We start from the raw sequence: 20,406 nt of genomic DNA, 5'->3' as shown, positions 1-20,406 counted from the left end.
GGAAATTCCAGAGGCAGAGGTCTCTGTTAAAGTGCCTGAAGCAGAAGGCAGCATTGAGGGTGGCGGAATGAAAATACACATGCCAAAGTTCAAGATGCCCAGCATGGGTTTCTCCAAACCAGAGATCAAAGGTCCCAAAGTCGATGTGGACGTCAGCGCACCCAAGGTTGACATTCCTCTTCCAGACGTCAGTGTAGCCAAGCCTGAAATCAAAGCAGGTGACATTTCAGCAGACATGAAGTTTACAGCACCTGACGTACAGTTTCCAAAGGGGGAGGCTTCCTTGGAACTGAAGGCACCAGACCTAAAGCTGGAGGCACCATCGGCAGATGTCACTCTAGGTGGAGTTGAAGTGAAGCTGGAGGGTACGGAGAGTAAATTTAAGATGCCAAAACTCCAAATGCCCAAGTTTGGAATGTCACTTCCAAAAGGGAAAACCACTGCAGAGGGAGATATCAGCTTACCTTCTGTTGATGTGGATATCTCAAAACCAGAACTGAAAGGGGAAGTGACCCTGCCCTCTGTGGACATCGAGACTGATGTTAAATTGCCCGAAGCTGAAATGAAGGCTCCAAGTGTGGAGTTGGAGGTCGCTGAGACGGGCAAAATTCAAATGCCTGATGTCAAAATGCCAAGCGTCAAGGTTTCCAAGCTGAAGACTCCTCAAGTGGGAGTCTCGCTGCCCAAGGTTGACGCAGACATCTCTGTTCCCAAAGCAAAAGTGGAAATTCCAGAAGCAGAGGTCTCTGTTAAAGTGCCTGAAGCAGAAGGCAGCATCGAGGGTGGAGGGATGAAAATACACATGCCAAAGTTCAAGATGCCCAGCATAGGTTTCTCCAAACCAGAAATCAAAGGTCCCAAAGTCGATGTGGACGTCAGCGCACCACAGGTTGACATTGCACTTCCGGACATCAGTGTAACCAAGCCTGAAATCAAAGCAGGTGACATTTCAGCAGACATGAAGATCACAGCACCTGACACAAAGATTCCAAAGGGGGAAGCTTCCTTGGAACTGAAGGCTCCAGACTTTAAGGTTGAGGCCCCATTGGCTGATATTGATGTAGGTGGCATTGAAGCTAAGCTGGAGGGCAAGGACAGTAAATTTAAGACGCCAAAATTCCAAATGCCGAAGTTTGGAATGTCACTTCCCAAAGGGAAAGCCGCTGCAGAGGGAGAAATCACCTTACCTTCTGTGGAAGTGGATATCTCCAAACCAGAACTGAAAGGGGAAGTGACCCTGCCCTCTGTGGGCATCGAGACTGATGTGAAATTGCCCGGACCTGAAATGAAGGCACCTAGTGTGGAGTTGGAGGTCGCTGAGAAGGGCAAAATCAAAATGCCAAGTGTCAAGGTCCCAAAAATAAAAACTCCTCAAGTGGGAGTCTCACTGCCAAAGATTGAGGCAGACATCTCTGCTCCCAAAGCAAAAGTGGAAATTCCAGAGGCAGAGGTCTCTGTTAAGGTGCCTGATGCAGAAGGCAGCATTGAGGGTAGCGGGATGAAAATACACATGCCAAAGTTCAAGATGCCCAGCATGGGTTTCTCCAAACCAGAAATCAAAGGTCCCAAAGTCGATGTGGACATCAGCACACCCAAGGTTGACATCGCTCTTCCAGATGTCGGTGCAACCAAGTCTGAAATCAAAGCAGGTGACATTTCAGCAGACATGAAGTTCACAGCACCTGACGTACAGTTTCCAAAGGGGGAGGCTTCCTTGGAACTGAAGCCTCCAGACCTAAAGCTTGAGGCACCATCGACAGATATTGATGTAGGTGGCATTGAAGTTAAGCTGGAGGGTATGGAAAGTAAATTTAAGATGCCAAAACTCCAAATGCCGAAGTTTGGAATGTCACTTCCAAAAGGGAAAGCCACTGCAGACGGAGATATCAGCTTACCTTCTGTGGAAGTGGATATCTCCAAACCAGAACTGAAAGGGGAAGTGACCCTACCCTCTGTGGGCATCGAGACTGACTTGAAATTGCCCGGAGCTGAAATGAAGGCACCTAGTGTGGATTTGGAGGTCACTGAGAAGGGCAAAATCAAAATGCCTGGTGTCAAAATGACCAAAATGAAGACTCCTCAAGTAGCAGTCTCACTGCCCAAGGTTGAGGCAGACATCTCGGTTCCCAAAGCAAAAATGGAAATTCCAGAGGCAGAGGTCTCTGTTAAGGTGCCTGATGCCGAAGGGAGCATCGAAGGTGGCGGAATGAAAATACACATGCCAAAGTTCAAGATGCCCAGCATGGGTTTCTCCAAACCAGAGATCAAAGGTCCCAAAGTCGATGTGGACGTCAGCGCACCCAAGGTTGACATTGCTCTTCCAGACGTCAGTGTAGCCAAGCCTGAGATCAAAGCAGGTGACATTTCAGCAGACATCAGCGTTTCAGCACCTGACGTGAAGTTTCAAAAAGGAGAGGCTTCCTTGGAACTGAAGGCTCCAGACCTAAACGTTGAGGCACCATCGGCAGATGTCGCTCTAGGTGGAGTTGAAGTGAAGCTGGAGGGCACCGACACTAAATTTAAAATGCCAAAATTCCAAATGCCCAAGTTCGGAATGTCACATCCCAAGGGGAAAGCCACTGCAGAGGGAGAAATCACCTTACCTTCTGTGGAAGTGGATATCTCCAAACCAGAACTGAAAGGGGAAGTGACCCTACCCTCTGTGGGCATCGAGACTGACATGAAATTGCCCAGAGCTGAAATGAAGGCACCTAGTGTGGAGTTGGAGATCGCTGAGACGGGCAAAATTCAAATGCCTGATGTCAAAATGCCAAGCGTCAAGGTTCCCAAGCTGAAGACTCCTCAAGTGGGAGTCTCGCTGCCGAAGGTTGAAGCAGACATCTCTGTTCCCAAAGCAAAAATGGAAATTCCAGAGGCAGAGGTCTCTGTTAGGGTGCCTGATGCCGAAGGGAGCATTGAGGGTGGCGGAATGAAAATACACATGCCAAAGTTCAAGATGCCCAGCATGGGTTTCTCCAAACCAGAGATCAAAGGTCCCAAAGTCGATGTGGACATCAGCGCACCCAAGGTTGACATTGCTCTTCCAGACGTCAGTGTAACCAAGCCTGAGATCAAAGCAGGTGACATTTCAGCAGACATGAAGTTCACAGCACCCGACGTACAGTTTCCAAAGGGGGAAGCTTCCTTGGAACTGAAGGCTCCAGACTTTAAGGTTGAGGCACCATCGGCGGATGTCGCTCTAAGTGCAGTTGAAGAGAAGCTGGATAGTACGGACAGTAAATTTAAGATGCCAAAACTCCAAATGCCCAAGTTTGGAATGTCACTTCCAAAAGGGAAAACCACTGCAGAGGGAGATATCAGCTTACCTTCTGTTGATGTGGATATCTCAAAACCAGAACTGAAAGGGGAAGTGACCCTGCCCTCTGTGGGCATCGAGACTGACGTGAAATTTCCCGGAGCTGAAATGAAGGCACCTAGTGTGGAGTTGGAGATCGCTGAGACGGGCAAAATCAAAATGCCTGGTGTCAAGGTCCCAAAAATAAAAACTCCTCAAGTGGGAGTCTCGCTGCCGAAGGTTGAAGCAGACATCTCTGTTCCCAAAGCAAAAATGGAAATTCCAGAGGCAGAGGTCTCTGTTAGGGTGCCTGATGCCGAAGGGAGCATCGAAGGTGGCGGAATGAAAATACACATGCCAAAGTTCAAGATGCCCAGCATGGGTTTCTCCAAACCAGAGATCAAAGGTCCCAAAGTCGATGTGGACGTCAGCGCGCCAAAGGTTGACATTGCTCTTCCAGACGTCAGTGTAGCCAAGCCTGAGATGAAGGCAGGGGACATTTCAGCAGACATGAAGTTCACAGCACCTGACATAAAGATTCCAAAGGGGGAAGCTTCCTTGGAACTGAAGGGTCCAGACCTAAAGCTTGAGGCACCATCGGCTGATATTGATGTAGGTGGCATTGAAGCGAAGCTGGAGGGTATGGACAGTAAATTTAAGATGCCAAAACTCCAAATGCCGAAGTTTGGAATGTCACTTCCAAAAGGGAAAGCCACTGCAGAGGGAGATATCAGCTTACCTTCTGTGGAAGTGGATATCTCCAAACCAGAACTGAAAGGGGAAGTGACACTGCCCTCTGTGGGCATCGAGACTGATGTGAAATTGCACGGAGCTGAAATGAAGGCACCTAGTGTGGAGTTGGAGGTCGCTGAGAAGGGCAAAATCAAAATGCCTGGTGTCAAAATGACCAAAATGAAGACTCCTCAAGTGGGAGTCTCACTGCCCAAGGTTGAGGCAGACATCTCTGTTCCCAAAGCAAAAGTGGAAATTCCAGAGGCAGAGGTCTCTGTTAAGTTGCCTGATGCTGAAGGCAGCATTGAGGGTGGAGGGATGAAAATACACATGCCAAAGTTCAAGATGCCCAGCATGGGTTTCCCCAAACCAGAAATCAAAGGTCCCAAAGTCTATGTGGACGTCAGCGCACCCAAGGTTGACATTGCTCTTCCGGACGTCAGTGTAACCAAGCCTGAGATCAAAGCAGGTGACATTTCAGCAGACATCAGCCTTTCAGCACCTGACGTGAAGTTTCCAAAAGGAGAGACTTCCTTGGAACTGAAGGCTCCAGACCTAAACGTTGAGGCACCATCGGCAGATGTCGCTCTAGGTGGAGTCGAAGTGAAGCTGGAGGGCACCGACACTAAATTTAAGATGCCAGAATTCCAAATGCCCAAGTTCGGAATGTCACTTCCCAAAGGGAAAGCCACTGCAGAGGGAGATATCACCTTACCTTCTGTGGAGGTGGATGTTTCCAAACCAGAACTGAAAGGGGAAGTGACCCTGCCCTCTGTGGGAATCGAGACTGATGTGAAATTGCCCGGAGCTGAAATGAACGCACCTAGTGTGGAGTTGGAGGTCGCTGAGAAGGGCAAAATCAAAATGCCAAGTGTCAAGATCCCAAAAATAAAAACTCCTCAAGTGGGAGTCTCACTGCCCAAGATTGAGGCAGACATCTCTGTTCCCAAAGCAAAAGTGGAAATTCCAGAGGCAGAGGTCTCTGTTATGGTGCCTGATGCAGAAGGCAGCATTGAGGGTGGAGGGATGAAAATACACATGCCAAAGTTCAAGATGCCCAGCATGGGTTTCTCCAAACCAGAGATCAAAGGTCCCAAAGTCGATGTGGACGTCAGTGCACCAAAGGTTGACATCGCTCTTCCAGATGTCGGTGTAACCAAACCTGAAATCAAAGCTGGTGACATTTCAGCAGATATCAAGTTCACTGCACCCGACGTGAAGATTCCAAAGGGAAAAGCTTCCTTGGAACCGAAGGCTCCAGACTTGAAGGTTGAGGCACCATCGGCTGATATTGATGTAGGTGGCATTGAAGCGAAGCTGGAGGGTACGGAAAGTAAATTTAAGATGCCAAAACTCCAAATGCCGAAGTTTGGAATGTCACTTCCCAAGGGCAAAGCCGCTGTAGAGGGAGAACTCACCTTACCTTCTGTGGAAGTGGATATCTCCAAACCAGAACTGAAAGGGGAAGTGACCCTGCCCTCTGTGGGCATCGAGACTGATGTAAAATTGCCCGGAGCTGAAATGAAGGCACCTAGTGTGGAGTTGGAGGTCACTGAGGAGGGCAAAATCAAAATGCCTGGTGTCAAAATGCCAAGCATGAAGGTCCCTGGTATGAAGACTCCTCAGGTGGGAGTCTCGCTGCCGAAGGTTGAAGCAGACATCTCTGTTCCCAAAGCAAAAGTGGAAATTCCAGATACCGAGGTCTCTGTTAAGGTGCCTCATGCAGAAGGCAGGATCGAGGGTGGCGGGATGAAAATACACATGCCAAAGTTCAAGATGCCCAGCATAGGTTTCTCCAAACCAGAAATCAAAGGTCCCAAAGTCGATGTGGACATCAGCGCACCCAAGGTTGACATTGCTCTTCCGGACGTCAGTATAACGAAGCCTGAGATCAAAGCAGGTGACATTTCAGCAGACCTCAGCCTTTCAGCACCTGACGTGAAGTTTCAAAAAGGAGAGGCTTCCTTGGAACTGAAGGCTCCAGACCTAAATGTTGAGGCACCATCGGCAGATGTCACTTTAGGTGGAGTTGAAGCGAAGGTGGAGGGCACGGACAGTAAATTTAAGATGCCAAAATTCCAAATGCCCAAGTTCGGAATGTCACTTCCCAAGGGGAAAGCTGTTGCAGAGGGAGAATCCACCTTACCTTCTGTGGAAGTGGATATCTCCAAACCAGAACTGAAAGGGGAAGTGACACTGCCCTCTGTGGGCATCGAGACTGATGTTAAATTGCCTGGAGCTGAAATGAAGGCACCTAGTGTGGAGTTGGAGGTCACTGAGAAGGGCAAAATCAAAATGCCTGGTGTCAAAATGCCAAGCGTTCCCAAAATGAAGACTCCTGAAGTGGGCGTCACAATGCCCAAGGTTAAAGCGGACATCTCCCTTCCCAAATCAAAAGTGGAAATTCCAGAGACCGAAGTCTCTGTTAAGGTGCCTGAAGCTGAAGGCAACATTGAGGTTGAGGCACCATCAGCGGATTTCGCTCTAGGTGGAGTTGAAGCGAAGCTGGAGGGTACGGATAGTAAATTTAAGATGCCCAAATTCCATATGCCCAAGTTTGGAATGTCACTTCCCAAGGGGAAAGCTGTTGCAGAGGGAGAAATCACCTTACCTTCTGTGGAAGTGGATATCTGCAAACCAGAACTGAAAGGGGAAGTGACCCTGCCCTCTGTGGGCATCGAGACTGACGTGAAATTGCCCGGAGCTGAAATGAAGGCACCTAGTGTGGATTTGGAGGTCGCTGAGAAGGGCAAAATCAAAATGCCTGGTGTCAAAATCCCCAAAATGAAGACTCCTCAAGTAGCAGTCTCACTGCCCAAGGTTGAGGCAGACATCTCTGCTCCCAAAGCTAAAATGGAAATTCCAGAGGCAGAGGTCTCTGTTAAGGTGCCTGATGCAGAAGGCAGCATTGAGGGTGGCGGAATGAAAATACACATGCCAAAGTTCAAGATGCCCAGCATGGGTTTCTCCAAACCAGAGATCAAAGGTCCCAAAGTCGATGTGGACGTCAGCGCACCCAAGGTTGACATTGCTCTTCCGGACGTCAGTGTAACCAAGCCTGAAATCAAAGCAGGTTACATTTCAGCAGATATCAAGTTCACAGCACCTGACGTACAGTTTCCAAAGGTGGAGGCTTCCTTGGAACTGAAGGCTCCAGACGTAAAGGTTGAGGCACCACTAGTCGATGTTGATTTGGGAGGTGTTCAGACAAAGGTGGAAGGCATGGACAGTAAATTTAAAAGGCCTAAATTCCAAATGCCCAAGTTTGGAATTTCATTTCCCAAAGGTAAAGCCAGTGTAGATGGCATGGGCACCCTACCTTCTGTGGAAGTAGATGTCTCCATACCAGAACAGAAAGGCGAAGTCATACTGCCCTCTATGAGCATCGAGACAGATTTGAAATTGCAAGGAGCTGAAATACGGGCACCTAGTGCGGAATTGGAGGTCTCTGAGAAAGGAAAAATCAAAGTGCCCGATGCCAAAATGCCAAGCGTCAAGGTACCCAAAATGAGGACTCCTCAGGTGGGAGTCTCACTGCCAAAAGTCCAAGCAGACATCTCTCTTCCCACAGCAGAAATGGAGAATCCAGAGGCTTCCGCATCTGTCAATGTGCCTCATGCAGAAAGCAGCATTAAGAGTGGCGGGATGAAAATACACATGCCAAAGTTCAAGATGCCCAGCATGGGTTTTTCCAAACCAGAAATCAAAGGTCCCAAAGTCGATGTGGACATCAGCGCACCCAAAGTTGACATTGATTTTCCTGATGTCAGTGTAACCAAGCCTGAAATCAAAGCAGGTGACATTTCAGCAGACATGAAGTTCACAGCACCTGACATAAAGATTCCAAAGGGGGAAGCTTCCTTGGAACTGAAGGCTCCAGACCTAATGCTTGAGGCACCATCGGCAGATGTCGCTCCTTGTGGAGTTGAAGCGAAGCTGGAGGGTACGGACAGTAAATTTAAGATGCCCAAATTCCACATGCCCAAGTTCGGAATGTCACATCCCAAGGGGAAAGCCACTGCAGAGGGAGAAATCACTTCTGTGGAAGTGGATATCTCCAAACCAGAACTGAAAGGGGAAGTGACCCTACCCTCTGTGGGCATCAAGACTGATGTGAAATTGCCCGGAGCTGAAATGAAGGCACCTAGTGTGGAGTTGGAGGTCTCTGAGAAGGGCAAAATCAAAATGCCTGACATCAAAATGCCAAGTATGAAGGTCCCTGATCTGAAGACTCCTCAGGTGGGAGTCTCAATGCCGAAGGTTGAAGCAGACATCTCTGTTCCCAAAGCAAAAATGGAAATTCCAGAGGCAGAGGTCTCTGTTAAGGTGCCTGATACAGAAGGGAGCATCGAGGGTGGTGGGATGAAAATACACATGCCAAAGTTCAAGATGCCCAGCATAGGTTTCTCCAAACCAGAAATCAAATTTCCGAAAGTCGATGTGGACATCAGCGCACCCAAAGTTGACATTGATCTTCCAGACGTCAGTGTAACCAAGCCTGAGATCAAAGCAGGCGACATTTCAGCAGACATCAGCCTTTCAGCACCTGACGTGAAGTTTCCAAAAGGAGAGACTTCCTTGGAACTGAAGGCTCCAGATCTAAACGTTGAGGCACCATCGGCAGATGTCGCTCTAGGTGGAGTTGAAGTGAAGCTGGAGGGCACCGACACTAAATTTAAGATGCCCAAATTCCAAATGCCCAAGTTCGGAATGTCACATCCCAAGGGGAAAGCCACTGCAGACGGAGAAATCACCTTACCTTCTGTGGAAGTGGATATCTCCAAACCAGAACTGAAAGGGGAAGTGACCCTGTCCTCTGCGGGCATCGAGACTGACGTGAAATTGCCCGGAGCTGAAATTAAGGCACCTAGTGTGGAGTTGGAGGTCTCTGAGAAGGGCAAAATCAGAATGCCTGATGTCAAAATGCCAAGCGTCAAGGTTCCCAAAATGAAGACTCCTCAAGTGGGAGTCTCGCTGCCGAAGGTTGAAGCAGACATCTCTGTTCCCAAAGCAAAAGTGGAAATTCCAGAGGCAGAGGTCTCTGTTAAGGTGCCTGATACAGAAGGGAGCATCGAGGGTGGCGGAATGAAAATGCACATGCCAAAGCTCAAGATGCCCAGCATGGGTTTCTCCAAACCAGAGATCAAAGGTCCGAAAGTCGATGTGAACATCAGCGCACCCAAGGTTGACATTGCTCTTCCACACGTCAGTGTAACCAAGCCTGAAATCAAAGCGGGTGACATTTCAGCAGACATCAGCCTTTCAGCACCTGATATGAAGTTTCCAAAGGGAGAAGCTTCCTTGGAACTGAAGGCTCCAGACCTAAACGTCAAGGCACCATCAGCAGATGTCACTCTAGGTGGAGTTGAAGCGAAACTGGAGGGCACGGACAGTAAATTTAAGATGCCCAAATTCCATATGCCCAAGTTCGGAATGTCACTTCCCAAGGGGAAAGCCGCTGTAGAGGGAGAACTCACCTTACCTTCTGTGGAAGTGGATGTTTCCAAACCAGAACTGAAAAGGGAAGTGACCCTACCCTCTGTGGGCATCGAGACTGATGTGAAATTGCCCGGAGCTGAAATGAAGGCACCTAGTGTGGAGTTGGAGGTCGCTGAGAAGGGCAAAATTCAAATGCCTGATGTCAAGATGCCAAGCGTCAAAGTTCCCAAGCTGAAGACTCCTCAAGTGGGAGTCTCGCTGCCAAAGGTTGACGCAGACATCTCTGTTCCCAAAGCAAAAGTGGAAGTTCCAGAGGCAGAGGTCTCTGTTAAGGTGCCTGATGCAGAAGGCAGCATTGAGGGTGGCGGGATGAAAATACACATGCCAAAGTTCAAGATGCCAAGCATGGGTTTCTCCAAACCAGAAATCAAAGGTCCCAAAGTTGATGTGGACGTCAGCGCACCCAAGGTTGACATTGCTCTTCCGGACGTCAGTGTAGCCAAGCCTGAGATGAAGGCAGGGGACATTTCAGCAGATATCAAGTTCTCCGCACCTGATGTGAATATTCCAAAGGGGGAGACTTCCTTGGAACTGAGAGCTGCAGACCTACAAATAGAGGCACCTTCTGCTGAGATTACTCTGGATGGTGCTGAGGCAAAGATGGAGGGCCTAGACAGTAAATTTAACATGCCAAAGCTCCAAGCGCCCAAATTTGGAATTTCGCTTCCCAAAGCGAAAGGTGCAGACGAGGAGATCACTTTTCCATCTGTGGATATTTCTGTTCCAAAATCAGATGCTGACATCCAAGGACCAGATTCAGAAGGCAAAAATATTAAACGTGAAAGCTATGAAAAAGAAATCGTTGAAAAAGAAAGCAAATTTAAAATGCCAAAATTCAAGCTTCCATCATTTAGCTGGTCTCCAAAGAAAGAAGCAAGTGTTTCTACTGATATTTATGCCAATTTAGAAGATCCCTCAGTTCCAGTTCCAACAGGTGATATTGAATCTGAATTAACACTCACTGTAGAGGAAGGCGATGTCCACATTGAAGAACTAGAGGGACATATGTCTTTTGATAAAGACAGCGAGAAAACCAAAATCAGAAGGCCTCATTTTAGCATGCCAAAGATATCCCTTCCAAAAATGAAAAGTCATAAAGCAGAAATATCTGTACCACAGTTGCATGCTGACATGACAGTATCTACGATAGAGGATGAAGGAAAGATGTCACTACAAATGCCGGATACAGATATCATTGGTAGTGATTCTAGAAAAGGCATTAAAATGCCTGAAGTTAAGCTTCCAAGCCTAGAACTTTCCAAACCAGAACTTAAAGGTCCAAAAATGGACATGGAAATCAGCTTACCTGAAAGTGATGTCAAACTTCCTATACCTGATGCCAGTCTTTCAGAAGCAGAATTAAAATCGCTTGATGTTGGTGATAATGTTAATAAAACAATGGCAGAAATTAAAGTCCCTGTGGTGAAAGGCCTAGAAGTAGGAGTTGAAGGACCGTCCACTGATATCTCTGTAGATGGAACAGAGATAAAAACTGAAGGAATGGATGGGAAGATGAAAAGGCCTAAATTCCAAAGGCCTAAGTTTGGAATCTCATTCTCTAAAGGAAAAACTCCAGACACCGAGATTAGTTTACCATCTGAAGATGCAAAAGTTCCTCAGTTGAAAACGACTGCAGATATTGCAGATATTGCAGTAGAGGCTCCAACACTTGAAGGAGAAGGTGACTTAGCTGGTTCAGGAAAAACTGGCCCCGAAGGGAAAATTAAAATGCCCCCAATCCCTAGAGCTGATGTGAAGATTCCAGCAATAGACATAAAATTACCATCAGTGGGTCTTTCTGTGGCACAGCCAGAGACGGAGGCTCAAGATTTGGTTGCTACAGCAAAAGATGCTAAATTTGAGGGAGATATAAAGACTGGAAGTATAGATGCAGAAGAAAAAGAAGGGCATTTCAAAATGCCAAAATTCAAATTGCCATCATTTAATTGGTCACCTAAAAAGGAAGCAAGTCTTAAAACTACTTCAAAGGAACCTCTGGAAGAACCTAAATTGACTATCTTATCAGATGATACAGATGCAGAACTAACAGCAGTTCTGTCAGAAGACCAAGAAGTCCACATGGAGCTAGATGCTGAAATGGCTACAAAAAAAGGTCAGATGAAAAGGCCACATTTTAATATGCCCAAAATCTCCCTTCACAGGCCAAAGCTACCAAAATCGCAGGGTAGCCTGCCAAAAGTGGAGGCAGGTATTACTGTGGAAAGAGATGGGGCTTTGGTACACATACCTGATATAGAGAGCAGTTTTACCACACAGAAAGAAGAAGAAACCGAAATATGCATAAAAATGCCAAAGGGCACATCAAAAGTGGAAATCAAAGCTCCCCAAGTAGATACCGATATTAAAGTTGACATTAAGGAGCCCACCATAGATAGTTCATTTGAACTGAAAAGTGCAGAAATAGGATCTGAAAGTGAAATCAATGTGGATAGTGGAAGTACAAAAACTGATGTTGCGGAGGGCACAATTAGAATGCTAAAACTCCAAATGCCAAAGTTTGGAATTTCAGTTCCAGAAGGAAAATTGCCAGAGACTGGGGTCACCTTACCCGAAATGGAAACTGAAGTTTCTCATCTACAAGCAACAAAAGACTTTGAGAGACTTTGTGGCGAAGCTCCACCCTTGGAAGTAAAAGCTGAACCCGCTGATGCAGAAATAAAGGTGTCAGCTAGAGAAATACAAATGCCCGGAGTTGACATCGAAGTATCTGGCATATCTGTTTGCAGCCCTGCAGAGCAGGATGCAAAACAACAAGGAGAACATGAAGCAAAGTCTGGAGAGAGTCAAACTGAGGAGCCTCCAGGTTGGTTTAAAATGCCAAAGTTTAGGATGCCTTCATTTGGGCGGTCATCTTCAAAGGGGAAAAAAGGTGATGCTGAAGGAGATGGCAGTACAGGAAAAGCTCCTCTTGCTGAAGTAGAAATAAACGCTCCTGAAATGGCAACCCAGTCTCCCCACGTGGTTAGTGAATTGTATTCTGGACAGGACATTTTAGAAGGCAAAGTCATGTTTCCTCAGGAGGACGTTACAAAATATGGAGTTACAGTACAGAAGGAAAAGGACTTCAGAACTGGCCTATTAATGGGGGAAGGCAGTTTTTCACAGGCCTCAGGAAAAGCTGACGATACAATAAGTCCTCTGGGATCTAAAACATATGCTGATGTAGTTAAGCATGGTGCTGAAGGACAGATTGTACAGATACATAAAACTTCATCCACTGCCCCCACATCAGAAATCAGTGTACCAGATGTGGATATTGACATGACAGTGACTGAGACACATGCCACTAAAATTACTGTGGCTGGAACAGAGGAAAAAGTTGATGCTATCATTACAGAGGCAGATGTCGCTGAGCAAAGCCCTGATGCAAAGGCTGAAAAGGAGAGCCAAATAAAATCACCCAAAAAGGATATTCAAGGAAAAGAAAGCATATTCAAAATGCCAAAGTTCAGTGTGCCTTCTTTTGGATGGTCAACCACAAAAACCACCAAGAAAGTTGATGATGCTACATCTGACTTGCAAGAGCCTGATGTTAGACCACCAGAAGTTAGAATGGATGTTTCAGTCACTGATGAAGACTTTGAAATAATAGAGTACCCAATAGAAGGCTTTGAAAAAGATTTGCCCGTGGAAGAAGTGAAAGCAGAAGGGACAGATGGCTCAAGTAAAACAAAATCATCAAAATTCAAGATGCCAAAGTTTGGCAGTTTACGTACCAAATCACGAAGTGCAGAAGTTGACCCACCAAAAACAGAGGCTGAGGTGTCGCTAGATAAAACTGAAGGACAGATATTTGGAATCCAGGCTCAAAAAGCAGAAGAGTTTGTTGACATGAAAAGTAGAAAACTCGACCTTGCGGAGAAACCAGGAGACACCACGGGCAAACAAGATTTTGAAGATTCAGAGATAAATTTCCATATTCACAAACTTAAAATACCCAAGTTCACATACAGCACATCTGTAGCTGAAGGACAAGTGTTGACTTCAGAAGACACAACACACATGAAATGTGCTGCTACTGATACAGATGGTGATGGTGCCCCTCAACAAGAATTCAGAACTACATTCCTCGATAAGAAGGTAGAAGACATTGGTTGTAATATCCAGAAATCAACAGTCAGAATTACAACATTGTCTGACATCCAAAGAACACAAGTGGAAACTAAACTGCCATCTACAGATCGTTCTTTTGAGGAGACAACAACACTCATACAGAGGCCAGTGGAATTCAACATTAAATTTCCTACAGAAAAAATAGATAGCATGAACGGTAAAGTCCAAAAATCAGTGGCTAAAATTACAACACTGACAGAACCAGATATTCAGACAACACAACTTGAGTGTAAACTCCCATCTACTGAGACATTTATTCAAAGTTCATCACTGCACATTGAAGGACCATATTTTGAAGGAAACGGAAAACAGCTGCAAGGTAAATCTGCGTTTGACTCCTGCGATTCTGAAAGTCAGGAATCTTTCTCAACTCAGATAGTGAGAGAATCAGAGATTCCTCCATCAGAAGTTCAAACTGCCACCTATGGGTTTTCTCTTTTAAAAGTGAAAATTCAGGAATCACTTGTGAACTTGGATATGCCAGTCAAATTGTCTTCTACAGAATATACGAATGAAATGTTTGAGAGTAAAGATCACCAACCTTCAGGTGAAAAGGCAAGAGAAACAACACAAAAGACCAGCTTTGCTGAACTGAAAGTATCAAACAAAGGCCAAGAACTTACTGAAGAAGCATCTTCTACTACTAAGCTGACAAAGCTGAAAGCATTTGCAGTTGAAGTACAATCTTCTGATGAGTTTGCAGACAGTTCAATGATGTCTGAATCTGCTGTAGAAATTACCGAAGAAACGGAAGTTGCAAGGGCTGAAGAAGAGTCAACAACAGATCCAAAGGAAAAATCTGATAGTAAGAGATCTTCTGGCAGGTTTAAATTTTGGCTTCCAAGTCTTGGGTTTTCTTCCTCTGTTGATGACACAGGCACAGATTCCAAACCTGAAGTTCAAAAACCATTTCAAGAAGAGACAGAAGTCGATGTCCCATCCACATCAGACAGTGACACTGCCAAGCAAACTGAAAAAGCTGGGTGGTTTAGATTCCCTAAGTTAGGTTTTTCATCTCCAACAAAAAAGGGAAGGGAAACTGATAAAGTAGAAGAGACAGATCCAAAAGAAGAAAAACCTCAGGATGAGGAAAGTCCAACAGAAAAATCAGAAACTTTTTTTGATGCACAAGAATCCTTGCCACCTAATGAAACAGTCGCAGAGAGTGAAACCTCAGAGACCACACCCATTGTTTCATCTTCTGCAAGAACTGAATTGATACTGCTAGAGAAAGGGAAAGCTCCAACCCAAAGCGTTCCTGAAGAGGCATAAAATTAAGATGGTTTCTTTTCCTTCAAAATTCAAGCATACATAAAAATGTGATGAAACACTTTTCTAGGCAGGGGAGAATTAGAAAACACATTGCCTTCTTTCCAGCAAAAGAAAATAAAACATTACATTACAAGGATCGAAGAAATGTTTTGATTAAAATTACAGTACTGTTTTCAAGCTCATTGAAATATAGAAAAATATTTCTTAACAAAAACACTTGTTGCATGGGACATAAGGAAACAAATTAGACAAAGGGAGCTACTGACAAGAGACGTCCGTAGTTCTAATGAAACCAACGAAGACCCTTTCTATTAATTTCCACAAGTGTTCCTTCTTCAGACCTACTTAGAGGAATAAAGACTGGACAAAAGTTTAAATATAATCATTTGAGAATCAAATCACAGCAATGATTTTGTTCTAGATTATTTGCAGAGTATTAGGAAGCAAGTGCTGGGAGAATTAGGAGACATATTTTCTTTTTTAGATTTTATTTTTTTAACTGTATTTCTGCTGCTATCTTATGAAAAGTATATATAAATATATTTTCATTATCTTTGAGCAATAGGCACATTTCAGGATCGTTTTGAAACATAGACCAAATGGAAATAATACTGTAAATGTTACAATGCTTATTCTTCCTTTCCAGTCACAAAGCATCTTGCCAGTTTTCAAGACTATCAGTTAAACTGAAGTATCGGCACCTAAAAGACATTGCATATCAGTCCTAAACATTTTGCAGAACAGCATATATAAATGTTACTTCTGAAATTTCTTTTTAATGACAAAAAATCTTAGCACCAGTGTCTTAAGATATGTGTTAGCGTGCCTTTTGAAGTTTTATATATGTAAAATATCGGGACTAGCCAACATCTGGTCACCTGGGTGAAAAGTAGCTATAAGAAAAATATTGCTTGCCTTCATGCTTGTCCTGTGGCAAGTTGGGTAAATGCATTTGCCACTGTACAGAAGAAGCAGTTTTAACTATGCCCCTGCAAATATTTTTTCAAACCTTTGCACTGGGGAGTCAAAAGCTGAACCTGGTACATGATGCACACAGCCAGTTTCCTACCGACTGGAGGCCAACACACACAAAATTCCAGTGGCTACCATGCCTGTAACTGATTACCTGAGCAGATACAGGCTGTAGCCTGTATGGTGGATACAGGATGGAAACAAATGACTTACTATGTGAAAACTTGCCACGGTGCATATTTAATTGGTGTCTGTTTTGTCCTGCCAAGCGGCGAGAGTTTGACCCACACTTCCTCACATTTCTAATCAGGTAGAGAAATGCGGCAGAATTCCTCATGCAATTTTGCAAGACAAAACAAGCCTCTTCTGTTGTTCTTCCCTCATTATTGTGAGATGGGGGAGAGCCAGCTCAAGACATGCTACCTGAGGTGAAAGACATTCCCCTATTCCTCATACAGAAGCCAAGCAGACTGCCGACTGAATCTTACTGCAACACTGCCAGCAGGTAGAACAGTGCATCTGAGGGCAGAGGGCTCACCTACAGGAGACACAGGGCAATATTGTGGCACACACAGCTCTGTCCTCCAACACCTTGCTGCTTGTCTCCACCACCTAGTATCTGCCTAAGGCAATCGCTCCACTCTGCCTAATGGCAGAGCCAACCTTAGGGACCTTCCCGTACACATTTAGGCTGCCCGTGTGATTTAGAGCATCGGATTCACCAGTGTTCTAAATTGTGCAAGGGATTCAGAAGGATCCCTGGCACTGAAGTATTTTTCTAAACGTGGAGGACAATGGTGTCAGTTGCCAGGTCATGACAGACTGGGTGGGTTAAAGTCCATGGGGTCATCCCCACTTCAGCCATATGAGGCATGAAGGGGGTTACAGTTGACGTGAAAATGCCTACATCATAAGTTATGACTTGTCAACCATAATCTGTATTCATTTGTTGACACTCATTCACCCCAGGGTGACTCATTCACCCCAGTGTTGTTTTGTACCCTTCTGCTGAGCAGTAAAAACAAACCCCCACAGGCCAGGTACAGATATGTAACCACATGATCACCAGTAATCACTCTCAGTCCAAAGACATGTGTTGGGCAGACCAAAGACGTCACATTCATTAATCCATCTAACCATTCAAAAGCGGCATTCATTGACTCCAATCTTAAGACAAGGGTCATAAGATCCAACTGTCTTGATAAAGAGAACCTTCTGACCACAACAGTACCCCTACAGAATGGGGGCTGAAGTGGCTTAAGGTGTGTACTTCAGTGTGACTGGATTGTAAACTGGCATTCAAGTGACTTCAGAAATAAAACTTAATAGTCAGGAGTTTAGTGCTTGGATAAGATGGAAGGGAGCATATGTAAGTGGCTTTAACTTTCCTAAGGATATAGGTTGTAAATAGTTATTGTTTGCCTTTTGGATTATATGAATGCTTTGCTACACGTATGCAGCCAACAAGATGGTACACACATGCCTGTGAAACATTGTGCTTATGTACGGCAATAATGTTGATTGTATCCTGGCTATGCTCCTCCTGATACAGAAATAAAAGTAGTACCATTAGTATTGTGATCGTCATTCTGATTCTGAAGAAATACTATCCATGCTAACATGCCAATGTGGCTATTTAAAATGTCTGGGAAAGTTGGCGATTGGGGAATCTTTGGTTGTTAGGACTAGGATTCTGAGTTCATTTGCAAAAACAAATACAACAAAACCCTGGAATGTCCCTGAGAGAATGTCCCTGAGATGGAACTCCTTCCCTTCCATCTGCAGATTTGGGAATTATCTGCAAATCTGGAAATTATCTTCTCTTGCATTCATGTTTAGCAGTCTGACAATAACTGTTAAGCCTATACTGTAGATAAAGTCTGCAGGGGGACCTGGGACAATTTCCAAAGTAGTAGGTGAAACTACTACTGTGCCATGTGAACTGCAGATGTCAGAAAATACCTGAGAACAACAAAACCTGGGTTCGGTGGGTAATTTGTCAGTCCTCTATACTCTTGCCAGTTACAGCCCATTTACTTTGTGCCATAGATTTTAAGGATAACTGCTTTGAGGTTATTTATGTGTTTGTTACAATCAAGCCACATGTAAATCTTGGGACGTAAATAAGCCAATGATCGCTAACCAAGGCAGTGTGGCACTGAGAAGCTAGAGGGAGTCAAATTGTCCTACCCACAGGGGTGGGCAAGTGACGGGGTGGTTGTTGTTGCTGCACCGCGGAAGCTCAGGCCATTGGTGAACTCCCCCATGAAATTAGGGCCTTAGTAATTTAATTACAGTGGTGCCCCGCAAGACGAATGCCTCTCAAGACGAAAAACCCGCTAGACGAAAGGGTTTTCCGTTTTGGAGGCGCTTCGCAAAACAAATTTCCTATGGGCTTGCTTCGCAAGACCAAAATGTCTTGTGAGTTCCTGCGTGGTTTTTTTCCTCCCCCACCCCCTTTTTCTAAGCCGCTTATCTCCTTATCCGCAAAGCCGCTAAAAGCCGCTAAAAGCGCTAATCCGCTAATCCATCAATGGGCTTGCTTTGCAAGACAAAAAAACCGCTAGACGAAGAGACTCGCGGAACGGATTCTTTTCGTCTTGCGAGGCACCACTGTATATGCCAACCTTCTGACTGGGTTGCCCTGTGGCAGGGGTTGGCAAAAATTTTAACCACGGTCCGGTCCACTGTCCCTCAGACCTTGTGGCGGGCTGGAAAAGCGGCACGGGGGGGGGGGCTGCAAGAATAGGCAAGGGGGGCAAGTAGTCCTCCTCCCCAGCCCCAGCCGCTGTGCTGACCTTCCCAGGGGCTGCCGCCACTGCTGCTTCTCGTGGGTAGGCAGAGGGAGCTTGTTCGCTCTGCTCTCTGGTCCACAGGAGCACCAGGGCAGCAGAGGGAAGAGGGGCTGCTTAAAATGGTGCTCAACCAGCCAGTTTGTGAGAGGCAGAGGGGGGAATGGAATGGTGCGGGGGGGGGGGGGATGGCACAGCCTGAACAAACAGCAGCCCCATGCCGATCCACGGAGAGTCCGTCAGACAGATCCTGAAAGCAATTGGGCCTGATCCGGCATCCGGGCCTTCGTTTGCTGACCCCTGCCCTGTGGTATTGATGGACATGAAAGCATGTAACCAATTATGTATTCAAAATGGTTCCACCCTGGCTTTTGGCCCCCGCAGGGTCCTCAAGGCAGCCTCCAAATTAAAAACACAGATATCTAATTTTTTAAAAAGTAATGCAATCCGTGCAACAATTTTGGTTTTTTTTTAAAAAGCCTTTAAAACCACAAAAGTAGAAAGTGTAAAAGCAAGTCAGTTTGAAATAATATAATGCCACACCAGGAGGTTAGTCAAATCAGGTTTTTTTTAAAAAGGACTTGAGCGTTCGGCTTTTCAGCTACACTGGCCTCTAGTTCATTTCCAGATAACATTCAAAGTGCTGGTAATTATCAAAACAGTGCAAAATGACTTGGGACTAGATTATTTGAAGGAGCTTCTCTGATTTCAACCTGTCCCATCTACACAATTTACTCCTGGAAAAAGTTACCCTAGGCCTAGTAGAAGCAGTATATTGTCACTTTTTTATATATAAAGCTATGCCTATTGCTTCCCAGCTAAGAATTACAGAGAGGCAGAAGCGGGTCTGGTTCAGCTTTCCTTATCAGTTGTACCCTTCCTCCATTTTTTAAATAAATGACCATTAATTTAGCACAAATGTCCACACCAACTCTGCAAGCACAGTTAAGACAAAGGAACAATAAACATATTTTCGGCATGCTGAGTTCACAGTTAACAAAATTTGCCGTGGGTCTTTCCATCGTCAGAGCCCAGCAGTCCAATTTCCATTAGGCCTTTATGCATTTTTATTACAGCTTCACGATGTGCGCAAATCAATATCCTTATTCTCCTTGGATATTCCACCCATGGTAGACATTGTGGTCGTTTCACAGTGAGGGAAGTTGTGCCACTTGTTGGCCTCCAAGCAATGCCGGATTTACGTACAGTGGTACCTCAGGTTACATATGCTTCAGGTTACACATGCTTCAGGTTACAGGCTCCACTAACCCAGAAATATTACCTCAGTTTAAGAACTTTGCTTCAGGATGAGAACAGAAATTGTGCTCTGGCGGCGCGGCAGCAGCAGGAGGCTCCATTAGCTAAAGTGGTGCTTCAGGTTAAGAACAGTTTCTTGTTAAGAAAGAACCTCCGGAACAAATTAAGTACTTAACCTGAGGTACCACTGTATAAGCTAAATGGTTTTTTTGAGGTGGGTACTGTAGCCTTATGAGGCTTTGCCCTCGGGTGGGAAAAATATTGCGCCCGGGAAAGGGAAGTGGGAGTCAACAGACACTCAGCTTCCGGGTCATGTGGCCAGCATGACTAAGCTGCTTCTGATGAGCCAAAGCAGCGCACAGAAATGCTGTTTACCTTCCCACCTGAGCGGTACCTATTTATCTACTTGCACTTTGACGTGCTTTCGAACTGCTAGGTTGGCAGCAGCAGGGA

General features: G+C 45.5%; 1 protein-coding gene across 18 annotated transcripts in view; it reads left to right on the top strand.

Moving 5' to 3' along the window:
- AHNAK2 (AHNAK nucleoprotein 2) overlaps positions 1 to 17,476 on the top strand; it is a 109,861-nt gene extending 92,385 nt beyond the window's left edge. For 2 of the 18 annotated variants that reach the window (XM_083729551.1, XM_083729562.1), the window contains exons 8-10: positions 342 to 3,080; positions 3,789 to 5,005; positions 6,902 to 17,476. In XM_083729551.1, coding sequence (XP_083585677.1) covers positions 342 to 3,080; positions 3,789 to 5,005; positions 6,902 to 14,932 — 11,987 coding nt within the window. In that variant the 3' untranslated portion in view covers positions 14,933 to 17,476. Of the gene's footprint in view, positions 1 to 341; positions 3,204 to 3,736; positions 5,006 to 6,484 lie in introns of all 18 variants that reach the window. The other 16 variants (XM_083729557.1, XM_083729565.1, XM_083729560.1 and 13 more) reach the window with 16 other exon arrangements.
- The last annotated feature ends 2,930 nt before the right edge of the window (positions 17,477 to 20,406 follow it).

The sequence above is a fragment of the Podarcis gaigeae genome (genome assembly GCF_964106915.1).
Source record: "Podarcis gaigeae genome assembly, chromosome: 1".
Lineage (NCBI taxonomy): Eukaryota > Metazoa > Chordata > Lepidosauria > Squamata > Lacertidae > Podarcis > Podarcis gaigeae.
The sequence above is the reverse complement of the archived record's forward strand: the minus strand, read 5'-3'. Positions and strand labels throughout refer to the sequence as shown.